Consider the following 22,605-nt stretch of genomic DNA (forward strand, 5'->3'; position numbering starts at 1 on the left):
TAAATATTCAAGCGCCCATTAACAAGCTTATTTTCTTCGTCAAATTTTATATTTACTTTAGGCACCTAAAATCACCGCGAATCTTCACCATTACATCAAGTGTTTAAAAATAAATACGATTAAAAAGGATTTCCATTATAAAACTGCTAATTCCTTAAGCAGATAAAGTTTGTATTTAAAGCACCAAAAACATCTAATTTAAAATACAGTATATAAAACAATATAAAGCAGAAATGAATATAAAAGTTAAAAATATAAATTAAGCAATCACCTTACTGTGCTTGCAGAAGACTGCAATTCTTACCCTGGTCACGTTACAATCAATATTGCCAGCCATTAGTGTCAGTTCTAATCACATTAATATACTGTCACTTTTTACAACAATATATTAATGCAATGTTATGGCCAGATTAGCGTGTTTCCTGGTTCACCGCTGTATTTTACTTGACCACAAAGTGACAATATGTACACTGATACCCGTTGTCATCTGTTCGTTTTGTTTCATTGCAATTATTTACAATACAACCTTGTGTTGTTTACTTCTGAATAAAATATTTCCATTCGGACCACTTCTACACCATACAAATTATACAATATACATTCATGCGCCCAATTGCACTATACACTTATACTATACAGATGATCACAACATCGTAATTTCCGAAGTCTGTTTTCCTGTAGGATTCCAGATGAAAGCTTTGTTTTCGAATCCATTCATGGTATGGCACTCACTGGATTGTGATGCTGATTCCACAATATTCATTTGTGACTGGTTTGAACTAATGCCCAAAACTTTGGCATCGTGACCTGTTTGCGGTTGGAGACAGCATCTGCAACACTTACACACTCCAAACACTCTAGTTATCACACGATCCATGGGATCCAAGGAATGCATCCATTCTGGTAGCCAATTCCAGGTACGCAGCCAGAGTGGAAGAAGACTTGGACGTATTCGTTGAATGATGTTGATAATAACTACCAGGAAAAAGATAATGAGCATAGGAATCCCTATTGCCATCAGAACAATGGGTCCGGCCATACTTAAGCCGAAGATCACTAGCGGAAGAAGCAGGAACATAGCTATAAGATAAAACACGGAGAACCATCTGTACTTGGCTGTTGTGTTCCCCAACATTTTGGCCAATGGGATGGGGAACCTCATGAAGGGAATAGGATAGAACAGGAGGATCCCGGTAATGTTGAAGAATAAGTGGCAAAATGCTATTTTCAAAGTGTCACGCAGTTTGTCGGATGCCAGGGCTGCTAAGATGCTGGTAGTGGTCGTTCCGATGTTTGCACCTAGTGTGAGCGGATACATTCTCTCTAGAGAAATAATTCCTACCCCCGCAAGCGGGGTAAGAGCCGAAGTAAAGATTGAACTGCTCTGCACAAGAATAGTCATTCCACACCCTACCAGGATAGCCACGTATCCGACTAGGATCGATAGAGGGAAGACTGGTTCTGCATTAATTACTTTCTTGATAATGACAGCGATTCTTCCCCTGAGCATCGAATGGAGAAGCTTAACCATTAGGATTAGACAGGTGCACAACATAGCCAGGGAAAGAATCAGTAAGAGCAAGCCTATCATTGTGTCACTCCACGTCAGACCTTCCAGTAAGAAGCCACCTGAAATATAAATTTAATTATAATCAACTGCATTCCTTCAGTACCTCAGACGATATATATAACTCCGAAATAATTATTCAGCGTTATTATATACAATAAATTATTGCATGCATACTTAAAAGCACAGCCCAATTACAAGGTAAGCATATAGAAATAATGAACATGATTTAGAAAATATGTAGGTAATGAAAATATAAAACATCTATACTAACAACGTGGACAACATTTGTGATAAAATGATGAATCATCACAATGGTAATTGTGTTGCTTAAAATCCAATATTTCGTGGATATTTACATATAAGCTTGTGAACAGCTGTCTCCATAAATCAACTTTATTCTGTTTACCGCTAGTTATGCGGAAATGGTTTCGTCAGAAATACGCTTTAAACCGTGTAGTTAGTTTTAATGTAATGTACTTTCCCACAAATTGGCTGACCAAGCTGAAATTACCTGTTATTTGTACGTTTTTTTAATTGACCATTATAAATGTTAATTTTAAAACAAAGCAAAGTATGCTTTGTTATACAACTAGGTTTAATTTCATGGATGGTGTTCAGATTCTGCTAGAGTGCCTAAATTTAATTAACTGCATCAAATATCGACATGATTAATATTATAGTTGTATGAAATTATCAGAGGACAGTGGTTACCTATTCTATTGTAGGAATTACGAAATTGTTGGATCCCACTGTTGCAGAGTACTGGCAACAGTGGGGATCCGGAAATATATTAAAACAGTAATAAGTATATATTACTGTTTTAATATATTTGGGTTACGCGGCCGAAAATTGGTTGCAGGGCTCTAGTAAGGTCATCGGATCAGATTCTCTTTACATCGTTGATGTACTACTGATGTGAAGCTCATTAACGATGGGTGGGTTTCTGTCGTCCAAAATTAGTTCACCTCAAATCCATATGAGGTTTCGAAATGTCTAGCTAATTTAAGTATTATTCAGAAATTGTTTGAAAAAATCTAATTTTTATACATTTGTTAACAGTTTTGTGGTAGATTATCTTTACAGTCCAACTTAATCCATTTCACTCGGAAATGTGTTTTATAAAATTTTCCTGAAAGATATGCCCTTTTCTGTAGATAGAACCAATGTTTGCAAACACATGAAGTGGTCATGTACATTCTTTGAGTTCCTAGTTGTAGTACAAGCTTCCCTTTGCTTCTTTTAATCTTCGTGACTATATACTGATGATATTTCATTTTGAATTTAAGAACTGGACATATTTTATTGGGTGTTATGGATCCAGCAAGTGCTACGCTGTCTCACCACTATTTTACTGATACCGTTTCACAGTGAAGCGTTTACTCGTTGTAAATGTTAAATCGTCAAGAGTTTAAATGTCCCATATCGGTTTCAGCTAGAAGGTTGTACATTTTTATATTAATAATGTATTTAGTTATGAAAGAAGAATGTACAATTTATTTTCTCTATAGTATTTAACTATAGAGAAAATCTATACGCAAACTGCATATCTCAGAGTGGAACACACCCAGTGCAGATGCCAGTCGTAAAAAAAAAAAAAAAAGGGGGACAGAATCAAGTACTGAGGAATATGCCATGCCAGTCTTAGAACTCAAGTTGTAGTTATTTTAATAAATGTCCTCTGGGATAGCAAGAGATCAATTGTGATTCCACCATTTGTCACTTGTTTGGAGAAGTTTACAGAGAAATTCATGCAGTTTGATCTCAGGTGGTGCTGGTGCCTATGTCCAAAGTCGCGCCAAGGACATACTCCTAAAGCGAGCCTTTTAAGTAAAAAGATATTCTTTAAAATAAGGACCATTATATAAAAGCAGGACCTCACTAAAGTTACAACACGCGAATATTTTAATGTGGAAGGTAGTGAAAAGTAGCTTCGCATATTTGGTGCCTTATTTTAGTTAGAGAAGAAACCTTGTGCTCGGAGAAAATTTAGGTACAAACCCACAGTTTCAGTGGGAGTAACAGTTACATTTCGATATGACTTATCCATAATGTTAGCACTTAGCATGGTTATGAATTTTTTTCTCCTCGTCCTCTCCTGGACGACCGCATAACGTGATAGGAATTTACACATTAGAGTATACATCACCGTATTTAGCAGTCGTGCCGGGGGGGATTGAACAACGGTGAACTGAAACGTGAATACTTAGTTGCTAATGCTTCTAAAAACCAAATAAGGCCATGTTGCTTCGGTGATATGCGGTGGTCAATCCCTGACCTTTCCATGTCCTCCGTATTTGGTGGTCACGGGCTCGAACCCCGGTCTAATCAAGAAGCGTGTGCTACCCACTGCTGCTCCTGCCCACCTGGCTACAGAGGCGCCTAAACGTGCATACAAATGACTATAGCAGTTGTGTTGCTATATCCCCCCCCCGTAACGGCTGGCATAAGTGTCGATCGTTGCAATGATCGCTTCCTACAAAAAGGAGTCCAATAGCGAGAAGACCAGTGAGTGATCCGGCCATAGATTTGTACCTGCGCGCCATACTTATCGATTGGGAAAATGGCGATCCAGTGAGTCTCGAACCTTATGGAAGTGCGCCATCTTGTTAGACAAACTTCTACCTGGATTACCCTCAGCAGTTTGCTGGATCAGTTAAGTCCAGCATGTCTCGATATACGAGACTGGCCATTGTATTGTTCTTTTTGTGAAGAACAAAAGTTGCAGAATGGTGTACGGCCCTGTTGCAGAATGGTGTACGGCCAAAATCTCCATTTGAGATTTTGGAAATATCCGAACTGAAACCGAAGCATTAAACATTATTAAAAAAGCTTTTAACCACAATTTAACTTCCCACAAAAACTGCGGAATAATAACTGTCGTGACAACTATTATGTAACACAGTATAGAGCGACTTCTCTTGTAAGTTTCGGCACACAGTATATATTCTAGACCTAAATGAGTAGTTTCAAATGATCCATATCCATCTTGATGCGATAGTACACTCAATAGACTGTCCGCCTTCTCATGGCAGGGAGGGTATCGAGAAGTTGCTTTCCAAGGTAGTCGAGTGGCCAGAAAGAACAAACCAACTCAACTTTCATTTGATAGTGTTTCTGTATCATCACAGTGAATCGTGTCGGAGTTTTAACTCACTTAGCCTCCTTACACAAAATATACACGTCACCTACATGTTCCTTCATTTTTTTTTGTAATATATGATCAATTTTAATATCTTGAAAATGAAGAGTTGAGACATGGTTATACGAACTTTAATTTCGTATTTTCAGGTGTAGAACAGGCTCCTAAATTTGTTCTTTTTATTTCAAAAAAGGTACGAGAGGATAGGATAGTCTTGAGTATTTTGTCTAACCAATACTCCATTCCAGCAGAGAGCCTTAACCTACCAAAAAAAAAGATAGTATTTCTCCCCGAAAATGGGAGATGGGATTTTATACTGAAATATAAAGGTTATGAAATGTCAAGGTGGTAAAACTTCACCCCTCCTTTTTAATCCAGAATAGACATCCAAAACAAATAACCGGTATCTAAATGAAAAATAAATACAGGGTGAGCTATATGAAGTTTTAATTTTTTAAGTTAATTTCATGCCCACGTTACTTTAACGGTGTTAATATTAACTTTTACAGTGTCATGCTATTTAAATGAAATTGAGACCGTTTTCTATATATTTTTTATTTTTGATAACCTGACATATGACAATAAGACATTTGCTAAAATAAAATAAAATAAATAAAATTAACTTTATTATTTCATTTGAAATTTATGGTCTAAGATTCTGGGATATAAAAAAAGCAATGAAAATTTGCAATAATCTTTAAAGCAAGGTCTTAATCTTAATATAAATCAGTAAATAATATAAATATAGTATAATATACTGAATTAATATTATAAAATGCAATACCAGTGCAGTGACTTAGATTAGATAAGGGAATCAAAAGTAGCGAAAAAAGTCATTAAATGAAAATTTATGATAGTAAAAACGTTGTTACTGACAAATCATTCAAAAGTGAATTCTTCAGTGGTAAATCAAAATAAAACTCACAAAAAAATTCGACTTCAGCGGCTCTTGCTTCAAGATTCTTCTCTCCGAACAAAGAGAACCTTAACCAGCAATTTGAATTTACATGCATAGCTCAAACTGACCTTTGCATGTAAATTCCTTCTAAATGGGAGAAGTAATATACAAAGATCTATTACGGCAGGAGTCCTTAACTGTTTTGTACAGCCACCTCTACAGGGTTTAGAAATTAGTGTTTCGAAGACAGTCAGAGTGCAGCGACATTCCCTGTACAGGGTCAGACTAAGTGCAGGGTAGGATGCATTATTAAAAAGAATAATTTAAAATTCAGTTCGATTAAGGGATTTTGTGCTTTCAATAATGTAGATTTGAATTTAGAATAGTTTAAAACTATGACAAACAAACGTCATTCTCAAACATACTTAAATATTAATTATGTAAATTATAGAAATGTACAAGTTAGTTAAATACCACATGCCATCCTTTGTTTTTTGCCATTTGATGCGGTAATCGGTAGCAGTTACAAATCGATATCAGTGCATGTTCTGTTCAGTATAACTTATCCTGTTGCGAGAATAGAAAGATAAACTATTGTAAACTGTTAAGTAAAAGTATAGGAATGCAACTATAACTTACAAGTTTTTGTTGTATTCTTGTCATAGCAAGTCTTGACGAAAGACCTGTTTTCTCCAGTAGTTTTATTGGTAGCAATGTCCTCTACCAGTTTGTTGTCCAGCTGAAAGAAGAAACATTAAACATAACTAATATCTAAGTAAGCATTTCTTTTAAACTTGAAGAGAATTTAATTCTACAAATGATTTATTTTAGATATCAAAATATGCATTAAATAATTCGCAGAGAAACAAAAGCTCACTAAACTTGATTATTAGACAACAGTTATTTAGTAAAACTTTTGGATAATGTAATTCAACAAGTAGCTTATTTGAAGAATTTACCTGAATAATTAAGGATGTCAGAGGTTTCGTGAGCTTCTTCAACATGTCTTTTTTCAGGTCCTTGTTCTGCTTCCAGTCTCCAGCGTCCATGATGGCATCGGTCAGTTTATCCAAATATCCTGTGTCCATAAAATGCCATTATTAAAAAGAAAGCACTTATTTAAAATTCATTTGAGGTAAGGAAATTTCTTGCGCTTTCATTAATGCAGATTTTGAATTTAGATTAGTTTGAAACTGACTAATAAAAACGTCATTCTCAAACAGTTATATACTTAACTATTAATTATGGAAATTGCAGTTAGAGAAATTAAGTTAAAACAAAGCAAAATAAGATTAAAATCTTCGTTTGTGTGAAATGCAAACCTCATAAGTGATATCCACAGTTATCAGTAAATGCAAAAAAAAAAATTTGAGTTTTAAAGCGTAATGAGATAGTTGCTTAACAGATGTGCAAAAAGAAATTTCTTTTCCTCATGGTTTTTGTTTTTAAATTCTAGTAGAGTAGCCACACTATATGCATTAAATACTATATTTGGTATTTCCTCAAAAGTTACTACACGTTCTATATATTAAACAATTTTCTTAAGTTATTTGGTATTTCTACATGTAATTAAACCTAATAAATTAGGTTTCGTTACCGGTTAGTTCCCAGCGGAATGAAAGTTCTATTACAATACTTGCATTTCAACGTTTCAATTTTTTTTTTTGAGTAGTTGTTGGCGCATCGGCTTCTGTGGCCATAATGCACCTCCCAAGGTTTTGCAGTACTTTGATCCAAGCCCGAGGCGGGATTCGAACCCGCGACCTTTGGGTTTCCAGGCAGGCACTTTACCCACCCGGCTAGCCCGGTCGGCTAATGCATATTAAAGTAAACTTAAATGATGCCTCCTAAAAAGCATCAATGTTTTCCAGTAATATTACTACCGATAGTGTCAGTAATAATAGAAAATTTTTTTATAATTCCCCAAATTTCAGACTTTTGTAATATTTCCACTAAATTATAAGCATTACAATAAGTTAATATTCAGAGAAAGTATGCTTGTGCTCGTTAGAGGTTTACCATTATTGCAACTACATATTGGCTATCGAACAACCAATTTTTAAATCTGTTGTTAGTATTAGAACATTAGGTTAATAGAAAAAGTAAAATTTTGCCCATATTCTTGCAAATGCAATAAAGAACTGGCTTGTGGGGGGGGGATGAAAATGTGCCTTTTATATCTTAACTTTTATAGACATTTAAGTCGAAACTGACCTTAAATTCCACCAAAAATTAGATTTTAGATACAATCGATCCGGGCGGCTAGGTGGCGATCGCCACCGGGGTGAATAGTGTTACCACTGCAAAAGAGAGGGGGAAAAATTGATAGGGGCGTCCGGGCGAAGTCCCTCTGTGTTCTGATAAATTTGTGTATTTTTTTTTTGCAAAATGTCAAAAGTAGCTCAAACAAATCTAGAGACACTGGCATATCACATTACAGTGTGGCGTGGCTGCATACACACATTTTATGTATTATCAAATCTCTCTCTCTCTCTCTCTCTCTCTCTCTCTCTCTCTCTCTCTCTCTCTCTCTCTCTCTCTCTCTCTCTCTCTCTCTCTCAGGAAGCAAGAAGTTTCCTCTAAGCAAATAGGTTCATATTAATATGAGTCCAATTCTGAACTGTTGCAGAGCTATCGCTGTTTGATTTAAAAATGCCCACGATGAAAAATAAATCTTTATTGTGAAGTAGAATTAGTGTTTATTCGTACTAGCTACGTGTGTTAATATTACCTTTTAGTGTACTTTTTTTATGCCAGTTACATTACCGATTAAAAGGAAACCGAAGTGAGAATATTGAAATTTTTATTTTATGAGGGAAAAAAAAAAATTTTACTATGAATTCTTTAGTATAAAGCTGCACTTGCTGCTATAAACACATCAACGAGTGTAAAGATAGGCAGTAGACCGGTGTATTTTTGTTGAGAACAGATTGCCGCCTCCTTAATAAGGCTTGTGATAGACGAAACACCTGTTTGAAACTAAATGTTAGAAGAATATCAACAAAAATGAAATTCGGGATAAAAGTAAGCAGCATATGAAGATATTACGCTTCCCTTAAAATTAACAAGTCTGATCGAAGAAGTCTTTTGCACGCAGATAGCCTCATCTCCCAAAATTCAAGTAGCTAGAAAGGTTACTTACCCGTTCCTACTTCTATGGGTAGGAGTATGATGACTGTTAACCAGTTAAACATGTCGTGAACTGTAGCCGCGGCGAATGCTCTTCTGAATTCATTTCGGTCTGATGCCTGAGTCAAGGAAACTATGGTATTGGTGACTGAAGTGCCGATATTGGCGCCCATTACAATTGGGATGGCATTCTTGGCTTTGATAACTGGAAGTTAAACGACTTATGTAAGATTCCCATATTTGATAACAATGATGTTAGCACGAATTTACAGAAATAAATGTTCAACTAATTGTTATAGAAGTTTCACAACCACAGAGAGAGAATATGGAAATCGAGGAATGTGAATTAGAATGAAAAGCAGTTCATATATTCAAGTAGAAAATTTGCTTCTATAACAAAAAAATTCCTTTCTATCCTCTTATAGATCTCTAGTTTTGAATATTGCAACCTTAATAAATGCTTGCTAAGGATGCATCTTTCGTGTGATATAATTCTTATGGATATCCATCAGCACGGTAGGCTCCACTAGAATTCGTCTTGGAGGGGAGGGGGGAAGGTCGTTCGTTGGTTCTGCATGTTGTCAAGCGGCAAGCGTTACATTCTCGTTAGCAGCCCTGATATTAGACATTACTTAAGTATTCTGGTGTTACGTTTACTTTTAGTGTAATACGAATACTAAATGGTGGACGATGTTACTGTATAATTTGCGCCAGTTTGGTTCACAGCTCGCTCTATCCACGCTATTGTCGGTTTTCAATGAAAAACTGATTTTGGGTTTCACCTGGTGCTCTAGTGTGAGCCAGTTTTGATTCCACTACTCTTTTAAGTAGTCCACATTTCTTTCTGTAAGTTCTTACAACTATCAATAATTAAGCTAGTGTGTTATTGGAACAGCTTCTCAATGTATGGAATTAATTTTTGAATGATTACACCTAACAGGAACTCGAAATCTGTCGCTGCCAGACGATGGAATTTAAAATGTCTGCTTAATTTCATGGTATTTTAAATCGGCTAATAAACACTAACCCTATGCACATTTCTATGCTTAATTTCCATTTTCCACTAACGTCTGTGTATATTTTTAATTTAAGATACTCGTTCTTTCGAATGTTCGCGTCGTTGAAACTTTCCCTTCATTACAAAAAGTTGCATGGTGGTTTGCCGAAAAACCTCACCAAGGACTAAGTGGCAATGAATCCTGCATTCACCTGAAATCACTGCATCATCAAGGTGGAGATTAATTTTTAGGTGTTACATCGTCACAGGGGATGGATCCTTGATCCATCGTTATGTCTCTGAAGTGACGATGCAAAATATGGTATAGAAGCTCCCCCACGCTTCCTCCCAAAAAATCCAATAAGGCAAAGTGATGTAGACTTGCTTTTTGGAGGGAATTAATATAGATTTCCTGTCTGTGCTGCCATCCAGAAGAATGCCTCCACATTTTCCGCATCCTGGAACGTTCCTGCTTGATGACAATGGGCGACTACAGACAGCTGCTGCCCTCACTAGTAGCACAGTTGGTAAAATCGCCATCCTCCCCACACCGGGTGGAAAAGACCTGATTTAGTCTTGTCGATGACGTGAGGAATTTTTATGGGTCTTTTTCACAACGTGGCAGAGTTAGTCTGTCTCAGGCGAGGGAAGCTTGGTGTTTTTCTCCGGGAAATTTTGGTTTTTCGTCCAGAAAACAGAAATTCGACCACAGAACACACGCAATTTACAGACAGTATATACAGAGCAATGTGGCCCTAGTCGCTGATGCTCATAAAACCCTACTACAACACAGCTGCTTTGATTCACAAAAAAAAAATAAATAAATAAAAACTTTGGATGGAAGGGTTGTCATACAGTTCCGACTTTGCGCTCAGTGATTTCCATTTGTTTGGACACCTCACGAACGAGAGATTAAAGACCAAACTTAACTACAGTTCCGAAACTTAACTACAAGTAGCACCTTGTAGTTAAGTTCGGAACATCGCTAAATAATGATTGCAATCGCAATCATTCATTGTTTTTCTAATATCACGACATTTCCGTCTAAGACCGTTGTGGAACCCAAACATTCCAGTTATGAAATCATTAGTTTGTTTTGCTGCCAATGGCATAACTAGGGTTGATGGCGCCCAGGACAGAAAAAAAAAAAGGCTCCCCTTGAAAACTGATATTTTGGAATTTTTGCATTTTTTAACCATAAAAAAGAGTCTCAAAATTTGGTGCCCAGGGCACGTGCTCCTCCTGCCTCACCATAGTTACGCCCCTAATTGCTGCTCTCTTTGTCATCTTAAACAGTTCAGATGCGTCCCATTTTTATATTTAACAGTTGAACGAGAACTTGTTATGCAAGGTGTATTCCACTGCACATAACATTCTTCCTTGTTTTCCCCGTTTCCAAGAGGAGTCAAAAAAGGATAAGGTACGAGTCCTGACACCAAATATTCCTAAACAAAAGCACGTCTAGGATTTATTTTCAGCTTGTTTTACTGTTAATGTAATATAGTGCTACACACCTGTACATTTTAAAACAAAATCTATTTAAATAAAAAAAACTTTCTTAAATGGCAAAGCTTTCTTCCCTTCCAAAAATTGTTTTAAATCTGTACGTAGTCTTTTAAGTCCTTTGTTTGTATTTTTTCCCCCCTCATCAGTCAGCAAAGCATTTTTGACCAGTTTTCCACGAGCGAAAACGTAACTTTGTAACGTTTTATCTATGGAAAAATTGCGAATTTACTTTTTCCAGAAACGCATGTATGGAATTAAGCGAGGCTTCCCTGTATTCGAAAGATACTTGGTACTACCACAGTAAGAAAGCAAGCGTAAACTCTGTGCTCTTCCAAAAGACGTTCTAACGTTATGCGGTATAACTAATACCAACGTGCTGCCGGTCACACGTGATAGTACGCGATTGGCAAGTTATATCGAGTAAGCGAATATAACTGTTTACGTTGAGTGATATCAGTTTAACTATCAATACTATCTTAACTGTTAATTATGTATTTTTAAACAATGCATTTAATTTGAGTGCTATTTCAATGTTTAATTATACATTAAAATATATTCAAACAAGTATACATTCAAATGCAACCAATAAATTTCAATCGTACACGCCAATCAAGATATCATTATGAATAATATGCACATTTGCTCAGTGGTAAACTAAATATAGGAAACAGAAAAGAGGGAAGGTGGAGTTGGCTTTCAGGTACATAAAAATATAAAAAACATTTTGGAGTTCAAAAGTACATCACCAAGGGTGTCACAGCATTGCTTTCTCAGGATTTCTAAGAGATAAACTAAAGGTTATGATTTATGCACCAACATCGAGCCATGATGAAGAAATGTACACCGAAATTGAGACTTCTATATGAACAGAAAACTCACTACACCATTATTATGGGGGACTTTAGTGCTAAGGTTGGAAAAGACTAAGAATAGCGCAGAAAGCGAAACTGAAATTTTGGATAGATGAAAGACTTGTGGAATTTGCAGAATCTTGAGAATTGTCAGTAATGAACACTTTTTCAAGAAAAGGGTGAACAGAAAGTGGACATGGAAGAGCTCAAATGGATTAACAACTAATGAAATCGACTTCATCCTCACTAACAGAAGATATCGTGAATGATGTTACTGTCCTGAACAAAGTAAATGTTGGAAGTGATCACAGAATGGTAAGATGCGCACTTGATATAGATACATTTGTATAAGAAAAGAAAGAAAAAAACTGACTCTAGTAAATACGAAGGTCTTTGAGATAACAGAAAGGGAGAAAAAGCAGTATGTACTGGAACTTAAGTGAGATTCTGCAGACCTTTCAGGACCAAGATATCGACGAGGAATACAACATTTTGAAAGTTGATAAAGCCCAAGAAACCTATAGGTAAAAATAAATCCAAAGAAAAAAAATTAGTCAAGAAACATTTGTCATGATGAACCGACGACGACAAATGAAGAGCAAGATAAACACTGACAAGGGCAAAATCGAGTATACTGAGTTATGTAAAGCCATTAGAAAGAGACAAAGGACAGGATTTAACACAAGAAAAGTAGAACAAGCATTAAGGGAAAACAAAGGACTTAAATCAGCAGCCATGAGCAGCAATACAGAAATACAAATTATACTGAAGGATGATGAAGTTACTTAGAGTTATTAAAATTGGAAGGAAGAGACATAACAGAAACTGGTATGTCTCTTCACAAAATACATTAGGAAAGGCGTCACGCCTAAGGAGTGGAATAATGCAATCAGTTCTGCTGCATAAGAAAGGAGATAAATCAGAAATTGGAAATTATATGCCAATTAGCTTGTTGTCCCACATTTACAAGTTGTTCACAGGGGTCATTACTAACAAATAAGAATACTTGATGAGAATCAACCGAAAGAGCAAGCTGGCTTTAGGACATGATTCTCAACTATGGATCACCTTCACATAATATCGCATCTAATGGAGAAAGCAAATGAATGTAAAAAACACCATTATGCCTGGCATTTGAGTCCATACAGTATAGGGCAATGTTTCAGGCACTGGAAATACAGGGCATCGATACGCCATACATTATTATTTTGAAGAAAATATATAAGAACGCTACTTCCTTTATTAGACTAGATAGAAGCAAATTTAAAATTGAGAAAGGAGTTCGACAAGAAGACTATCCCCTAAGTTGTTTACTACTGCCCTTGAGGAAGCTTTCAGAAGATTGACTGGTTGCAGAAAGGAATCAACGTGAATGGAGAGTACCTAAACCCTTTACGATTTGCAGATGACATTGTGATCATAAGCCATGATCCAAAGAATTATAGGAAAATCTCAGTTATGCAGAGTTAAAGATTTCGGACTACAGATGAATATGGCTAAAGCAAAAGTAATGAACAAGTATGCCACAGAAAGGGATAATGATCGAAGGAGCAGTAATTGAAAAGGTGGATTCATATGACTTGTTCCAGATAAGTCATCAGCTGTAATAATGATAAAGGGCCGGAAGTCGAGAGAAGGATAGATTTAAGATGGATAGCATTCAGGAAATAGTCACATTGAGGAGCAATTTCCTAATTTGTCTGAAACCTAAAGTAAAGTAATGAACGAATAAATAAAATAAATAAATTTTCTGTTTATACTCCGGCACGCAACCAAGTCAGTAGAGTTTACAATAAATCGTCAATACAAATATTTATCGTATTTAGTAGTCACGGGCTGGAACCCCGGTCTACTCAAGGAACGCGTGCTATAGCACTCTCGCTCCTGACCACTCGGCTACTCTCCACTATGACTTATGGAAATGAAATTTGGGCACTCACCAAAAGAATGGAAGAGAAGCTGAAAGCTGCACAGTGAAGAATGGAACAAGTTATATTGGGAAACAGACTGTTAGATAAGAAAAGAAACACGTGGATTAGGCAGAAAACAAATAAAGGACATTCTTATCAAAACTAAATAATTTAAATGGACTTTGGCAGGGCACATAGCTCATAATTAGATGGACTAAGAAAAATAACAGAATGGTACCCAAGAGAAGCTAAAAGAAAACCTGGAAGACAACGGAGGTGGACAGATGAAATTCATGAGTAGTAAATGGATGGCCATTGCACAAACATTAGAAACTGGAAAGTTGTTGGAGAGGCCTTCATCCTGCAGTGGATTGAAAACGGCTGATTATGATGAAACTAAATATAGTGGAGGGAACTGTCATAATTCCTCTCACGCATGATCTGTGAACATCATTATTCCTATTTCATTCCAATGACGAAATTTCAGGCGTTTTTGCTCGCAGTCTGTACTTCCTCCCGCCGTTCACGAAACATTGGCTCGGCTGTACATGTAAACAATCAGACTTGATTTAAGATATTGTATGTATTCGAAAATTTAGTGAACAAAAAATTTATTCCCACATGCGCACTACCTTGTAAAATATCCTGCTGGTGCCCATGCTCACTACCATTATGTCACGTTGAAGCAGTGCTACACGGAGCAGGAAATACTGAATCGTGCATGTTCTAAAACCGAAGAACAGGGCCATACAAATGGAGAAAGGGGTTCGCTGGACGCGACGCAACCGGATCCCGACACAAAAGGGGGACCCAGAACGTTTCTGAAATGGTTTATAATATAGGTATAACAAAATAATGGAGGACCCAAAACCAACCACGCGCTAGGTCACCGGATAGATATCATTGCACATTCAGTAGAAAAGTTGTTATAGTATTTGTTTGGACGAAATGAAAATGGAGATCTCTCACATCAGTCTTTAAGAGATGGAATATTAGGAAGAGGAAAATAGAACAAAGACTACTAAATAATTTTTATATTGAAATAGTTGTCTTAAGTTTGTTCTTAACTAGGCAATGTTACTTATCGATCTTAAGTTTTCACTTATCGGAGCTGCTGGTTTACTGTCAAAAAATTAATGTTATTTCTACGATTCGTTGTTAATCAAATTCGGTGATACGTTTCTTATCTGTTGCCGCTAATAGCTACTGTCAATCAGACAGCTGTTTTTAAGGTAATTATCCTAACCTGGCGCAGTGTAGTGAAACTGTTGCATATGATTGAATGGAAATTATGTAATTAGTAATTACAACTTACAAGTAGACATTAGGCTATGGCAAAGAAATGTATTGTAACCTCTTATTTATAATCAGTAACAAAAGCAACATTAAGAAATTTGATACGTATGTATTACCAGATAACCCTAGTTTAAAACCAATACTCCCAAATTTTAGGTAACCTAACTTTTACAAACAAAAAATCTATACATAATAAAACACGCCTGCGTGCTCTGGATTCATAATTTATTTATTTTTGTTACACAGAGCATTAAAACTATGATAAATGAATTAGCTTTCGGCTGGGTGGCAGCCTTCATCAGATTAAAATACTTTGAATGGCAGTTAGAATAGAGATGCACTGCCAGGATGGTGCGTGAGACACGTGGTTAATTGTTTGTTGATGTTTGTGGCTGTGATGTATGGTGGTGACGTGGCCAGCGTTTGTCCATGGACAGAATTACTGTTTCTGTGATGGGGTTAAGTTGACAACCACTGTTCCTGTTCAACGAGGTATCCGAGCATTTTTGCTCGGATAAATGCTCGGATACCTCGTTGAACAGGAACAGTGGTTGTCAACTTAACCCCATCACAGAAACAGTAATTCTGTCCATGGACAAACGCTGGCCACGTCACCACCATACGTCACAGCCACAAACAACAACAAACAATTAACCACGTGTCTCACGCACCATCCTGGCAGTGCATCTCTATTCTAACTGCCATTCAAAGTATTTTAATCTGATGAAGGCTGCCACCCAGCCGAAAGCTAATTCATTTATCATAGTTTTAATGCTCTGTGTAACAAAAATAAATTAAAAAATCTATACTTCATAGAAATCTAATGGTAGATGTTAACAGTAGATTACATGAAATTTTAGTGTTGGCTTTTAAAACTAGTGTCATAACATTCTAAAATATTTTAAAAAGTTCAAGTTCGTTGTATCTCTGTCAGGCTAGGATTAAGAAATTTATTTTATAATTAATAAAAAATAATGAGTTACACTGTATATATAAACCATATGTGGTTACATATGTTTATCTGATTCAATATATTAGCTATGCGGCAATATTAGAATGCTAGGCAGTATCTGATCAAAAAACATTAAAATAGCGGTTTTTCAGTAGTTTGTGGAACATTTAACGTTGCAGAATCTCAGGCTTCCGAGCGTTCCTTTTAAGTGACTGTACTTTGTCAGTGTGGCATTCGAGCCTTAAGTACTAAATTTTTAACAGCGCCCTCAACAGCCAAAGGGTTGTATAAACGATAAAAATGAACACTATTGCTGGGGGGGGGGATCTGCTAAAAGTCAGTAGACCAAATACTGGCTGCAGCCTTGAGATCTTAATTGAACAAGAGAAAAAAAGAAAGCTGTTTCCGTAGCAAGCCTTACGTTAGTCGGAGATGTTTACATCACAAGAAATGGAATAAGCAATATCAGGCGAACCTTGCAAAAAGATAAACAAGCAAGCGAACATTTTCTGCAGTGCTTCTTACTATGATACTAAATATTATCAAGAACTTTAAACAATCGGCGGGTAATAGCCTGCCATTTCCATTCACTGTGTAAATAAACAGCCATGCGGAAGATTCTACAAGAAAGACAACGTAGAATGACTTCAAGGATTACAACCTGAACATGCCCAGTAATTTCAGTTATGAATGGAATGAATCCAAAACCCCACCCAATGTAGGATGATTATAAGATTGGTCTTTGTCTATATCTGTAGCACTTGTCCATTGCAAACTTTGTTAGAATCTGTGAATGGCACCAGTGGCAACATCTGCATTATCAGAAAGAATCTCAAGAATATCAGAAAGATCATATCGGTGTAATCTGTTATGAATCAGAGCACAAAGGGTTTGATTGAAAGCCAGTGGCACATGCTAATTATTAGGCATCATGTTGCCCTAGTAGTTTCAGTCATTATGAAGTCTCATTGATTAGCAAAGAGAGCCTGATACTTAAAAAAAAAGTTCATTGTTCCACTTGTAACTTTTGATTGCAAGGGTAGATGACGCTAATAAATCACTCACTCACCCACCCACTTGAGTAGTTTGAATTCCCCTAGAACAAGGGTCGACAACTTTTGAGTGAAGAGCCATTTTTGATCTAATTAAAAAAAAAAAATTCGAAGAACCGCACCTCCGGTCAAGCTGGGGGAGGGAGTTTAAGAAATGGAATAGTGGGAAGGCGTTTTATTAAAAAAAAATTTTGAAATATTAATACTGAAAACGCGTAACAAACATCCAGTTAGGTACGAATTAATGTGACTTTTACTGCTGAACTTCAGCGAGTCTCTCAACGTCAAGCGAGTATGCTGTACAGTATTTTCATCTTTAAACATGCTGAGACTCATTGTTCAGACGGTTTCTTCATTTTTAATATACAGTTGTGCCCCCGTATCCACTGATTCAGTTACCCGCGGTTAACCACGTTAAAAAAACGAAAAAACTTAATATTTACTACTCGCGTGTCCAATACGATGCTTTATTTTTTACGATGTCGATTTTAAATCTAATAGCTTCCCTTTATATTTTACAATGTCGCGTATGGTTTGATCACCAACATTATGGTTCTTTAGAGATTTAATGGATGCACAGTTTTCAAACTTTAATAATTTGAAGTTTGTTTAATTTGAAAGCACAACTCTTGCGTTTGCCCATCATTTCGCGATTTCTAAAAAAAAAGTTACTATAAAAAAAATTCCGACATCCTTGATATAAATAACGAAACAAAATTTGTCCTTTTGCAATGCGACGGAACAACAATCGACGCGACGCACTAAATCAGTGAAAAATGTGGTAAAAAAGTTATTAATTTGTGTTTAATTTATACGTATGTATAAGAAAATTACGTTATATATGGGTTCAGCAGGTGTTCGCTTATATCCAGGGTAGGTCTTGGAACGTATCCCCCGCTGATACGGGGGTCTTACTGTAGTTCATGTTCGAAAATATTTGCCCGCAGAAATACATCGAACCAAAAACTGAGAGAAGTCCAAAAGCAAATATTTTCAGTACTCTAAGCTACTCCACGCATCGAACACAATTTGGTCTTGCTTTTTCAAGATCTATCGCAGTCCATTTGCGTAGAATTTCAAGGGCAGCCTTTTGCTTTTCCAAATCACCAATTTCAGTTTTAAGGCGTTTTAGTCTTGCACTCCACATGTCCTTGATATTTAAGTCCTCTTAACTCCATTTTAAATTGTGCTTCATATGGGCTAAAAGTTAGAGCCACAGTTACATGTTCAAAGAGACGCAGGTTGCCGACCCATTCCCTATAAAATTCTGTTGCCTTGAAGGTGTAGATACTCACATCCACGACGCATAGGGGAGTAAGTATATTGACAATATATTTCACATAAGATTTGTAGGCAGCAGATCCTTGTATGGAGAAATCGCAGGTGGAAGTGAAGACTCAGTTTAGGATAAGGTATGTCTTATCCTGACGTCAGTATGCTTAATTGAGAGATGGAATAGCGAAAGCTCTTGGTTGTACCTGGGCCTGAATAGCATTACTTGATTACTGACTTGAATAGGTTAATGGACAGCCCTTGGATCTAACGAATTTCACCAAATTGTAGTTTTTCATTGATGTTGAATATGCCAATAGTAGTCGTCCAACGTTTAAATTGCTACTATCATTTTTAAATCGCAGCGTAAATAAATCGTGCTCTTTCGGACGAGAGATTAAGGCTATATAAAGGATTCATCCCCCTTATTTAATGGAGTGTATTCCACTACCAGCTAATAATTGAACTATTAGTAAACAACACAGGAAGCTTATGTATTTCACCTGATATGGTTGGTTGGTGTAGATTTTTATCGGCACAAGGGCAACTTAGGCCAAAATGTGCCTATTCTATTATTTGGAGTGATGCTGGAAATTCGCTTTATTTGACATTGGTTTGTTCAAGATAGGCATTAGCATCGTCATCGTCCAGGACGGCATAGGCATCGTCCAGATTAGCATTTTTTCCCAACAGGTGGTTTAGTGATAAGGGTTCTTTCATGTGTCAGAGAGCATAAGGTAGTATTTTTGATGTGAGAATAAAAAAACAGTTTAAGAGAATGTCAAACTAAGTTGTGATGAACAATGCGTGCATATAGGACCTGATGTGGTGATAGCACTCAAAGATCTTAATCGAGGCATGTGATTGAAAGCCTAGTTTTCAATGACTGAACGGCCTCTAATCACATGCAAATTAGTTGTAGGAGAGCAATTTTGGAGGATAGATGGACCTGGAGTGGCTTATGGGGAAGGGGATGAGTGAGGATGGAGTAAATCCTCCACTTTTAGTAAAGAAAAAACAGGCTTGAAGAAATCAACTTGAGTGTAATTTTAGAAAGCGAGTTGAGTAAGCAAATATTCCACTCGTGAAAGTATTCGTAGGTAAAAAACATGCGCCAAATGATATACAAAAGCGAATAAAAGGCATGTTGGGGGAGGACTTAATAGAATACTGGTGGTCCCCCGCAGTTCCTATTATTCGACTACAGTACTGATTCAGGAATATATGATCTTGACAATCTTGTTTATTCAGAAGACTTTTTCAGACAAGAGTTAATTTTTCTATATAGGTAATCGAGTTATATACTAATTGGATAAAAACTTGCCCACAGTTACCACTGCGACTAAGATTGGGCGATGTGTCAAGGTGCTAATTATGACGTCTGACTCAGAGCTATTCGTTTTTTGGCATTTCTAGTATCGGCACAGCTTAACGCTATTCACATGACTCATTTGCGTTACCCATACTATTAAAAATATAAGATATAGCTTCTATGATCTTCCTGTCCCACTACACCTTTACATTAAAAATTTAGTACGTTTATTGGGGAATCAAAACTATCAAAAATGCAATTAGACAATCACGCTTAAGGCACTTCAGGCTATCTGGAATGCGATAGTGCATAATGTCGGGGGAGAAAAATACGTCTCAACCCTAGAAATGATCACTAAATGTTTCCCATCTGTAAACAAGGCTTATATTTTAAGCAAAAAGTAACTGCATGGGCAACGCGAAGGTGCGGTAGTAAAAGTGAGTTGGCCGAGATTCAAGCACATGTGACCGCTAAATACGATAATGTTGTATTATCCGTCGTGTAAACTCCTCTGACCTTGTGGCCGTCCCAGATATCAGCAGATATGTATTTATTTTTATTTATAATTTTTTGTAAGAAAAAGTTTTGATCAGATGTTCATCGGTAGTGTTTTTAGATTACGGATTGCTTTAGACAAGAATGCTAACTAGTTTTTCTTAGAAACTGGAAGTTGCAGCTGGTCACGCTGCACTGGCTTGATCTTTAACATCAGAATTAATCAAATAGTATCTTATATAGACAATAGCAGTGATAACAGAGCAATCTTGATAAACTAGTTTGCCTAAATGCCTATTTTCATTGCTTTTCACGTGAAACTATTTTCAAATTACAGTACTAATATCAGATATGAAGTGTTTTTTTTTTTGCAAAAGTTTTAAAAATAAAAATATACAAGGTGATAAAAGCTGCTATACAAGCTGATTACTCGTATAATTATCCTTTATATAATACCGTGTTTTCTCGAATACCCCGCTCACTTTTTTCTTTTAACAAGATCTAACCGAAAATTTGGATTTGGCTTATCCGAGAATTTAAATCAGAAGCTTGGGATTCTCCCTAAGGAAAGGCTATGGCTACACGAACGAATAAATCGCAGTGTTTTTATTCGTTCCTCCGGCCGTAGCCTAAAAGAAATAGTTTAGTTATTTCTGATATGTTACATCGCGACTTGGAATAAAACTTTTCCAGCATAAAGCTTTAGATTTCCTCTTCGAAAATAGTTTCCTAGAAACGCACGCCATTTATTCAAATAAAAGGACCGACTTAAATTTTAACGAAACGGAAACCTGCACATGTTTAGTGCTCACTGGAAATGACATTGGGTAATGGAAACGTTCATTTATCGTCTCTTACCTGTGACAGAAATCGCCTAGTCCACTTCGTGCAGCTCGAGATTGTTTAAGTTTGGCACCCTTTACTAGTTAATAATCTGATAGATATGTTATACTAAACGAGAATGCTAAAGGCATTTATGATCTTTCCAGATTATTGAAAAACTGAGAATAAATTCAATTTGTTTTCGGTAAAAATGTGATCTGCAGCATTTGAAGCATCATTTCTAATTTTTGAAAGAAAAAAAAATAAATAAATACTGCTTTTTTGAAGCATATGCTCTATATATCCGACGTTACATTTGCATAATTGTATTACTTTGAATTCATGCTACCGGGGTAGGACGTCTAGTTATTAATATTCACAAAAGGCAAAGCAGTCATTTATCCAAAATGATAAAAATTACGGGGGATGCATCGCGGTGAGTTGAAAATGTGCTGAAGTTGCGTTATATGAATATTGACATGTGCATAATCTCGTAACGTAATCTACGTTCCCATAAAGCTTCGAATAATGTTAAATCAAATTTTATAACTTACTCGGCTATACGCCGGGTTAGGTCAACTTGTATTTTACAATTGGAACTATTTCCAAGCAGTATTGAGATAAGACCTCAAAAACCCGGAAAGTTTTTATTAACTCTATCCATTATGAAATCGCGCTGAGCGCGAACATGGAGGCTGAGATGACCATTTTGTCAGCTGGTAAATATTAGACGAAATTAAAATGCAAGTTTTGTTGCACCTTGTTATTACCAAATTGCTTCCACGGAGGCCCAGATTCTGCAAACAATTTGATAGTTTAATTTTAATGTATCAAATTTTCAATGTCGGAAGTAAGAGAGAAGGAAAGGGGGAAAAAACTTACTTCCTGAGCCCACCATGGTGACGACGATGGAGGTGGATGTAGATGAACTCTGGACCAACACTGTTGCCAACACTCCAATCATGAGGCCGACGACCGGATTCTTGAGTAGTGTGTTGTCTTGAAATACTTCGCCTGCCTTCTTCCCTCCGATCAAACGGAAAGCACTGCTGAGGAAATCCAAGGAACAGATGAACAGGTAGAGCAGGAGTAGGAGGGAGGCCAACTTAAGCACTCCCAGACACACTCGGATAACTTTGCCACTCGTGGTAAGTTCTACAGAGGATTGGCAATAAATAAAAGAAAAGCAAACCCCGAAAATAAGACTATTATTATTATTCAGGCTGTTCTATATATTTTAGGTTGGAAACTCGTTAAATATTTAAAATGAATAGATTTTTATTATATAAAAATTGTTATTAATCTCAGTTTTTTTTTTATTCCTTAATTATCCATTTGGCTGACCATAAGTAGAGGCGCTGCCTAAGACACGGCGCCAAAGAGCAGCGCACTGCAGCTGTTAGC

The 22,605-nt window shown here is 36.5% G+C and overlaps 1 protein-coding gene across 1 annotated transcript in view; it reads right to left on the reverse strand.

Moving 5' to 3' along the window:
* Positions 1-274: 274 nt before the first annotated feature.
* The window catches only part of LOC150090884 (sodium-dependent phosphate transport protein 2B-like), a 28,886-nt gene continuing 6,555 nt past the window's right edge, over positions 275-22,605 (reverse strand). Inside the window, exons 3-7 of the mRNA XM_090380500.1 lie at positions 22,084-22,356; positions 8,750-8,941; positions 6,567-6,685; positions 6,247-6,346; positions 275-1,629 (exon numbers count right to left, since the gene is read on the reverse strand). Coding sequence (XP_090236626.1) covers positions 644-1,629; positions 6,247-6,346; positions 6,567-6,685; positions 8,750-8,941; positions 22,084-22,356 — 1,670 coding nt within the window. The 3' untranslated portion in view covers positions 275-643. The remainder of the gene's footprint in view (positions 1,630-6,246; positions 6,347-6,566; positions 6,686-8,749; positions 8,942-22,083; positions 22,357-22,605) is intronic.

This window comes from Mastigoproctus giganteus, chromosome 1 (genome assembly GCF_048544385.1).
Source record: "Mastigoproctus giganteus isolate SK-2022 chromosome 1, ASM4854438v1, whole genome shotgun sequence".
Taxonomy (NCBI): Eukaryota; Metazoa; Arthropoda; class Arachnida; order Uropygi; family Thelyphonidae; genus Mastigoproctus; species Mastigoproctus giganteus.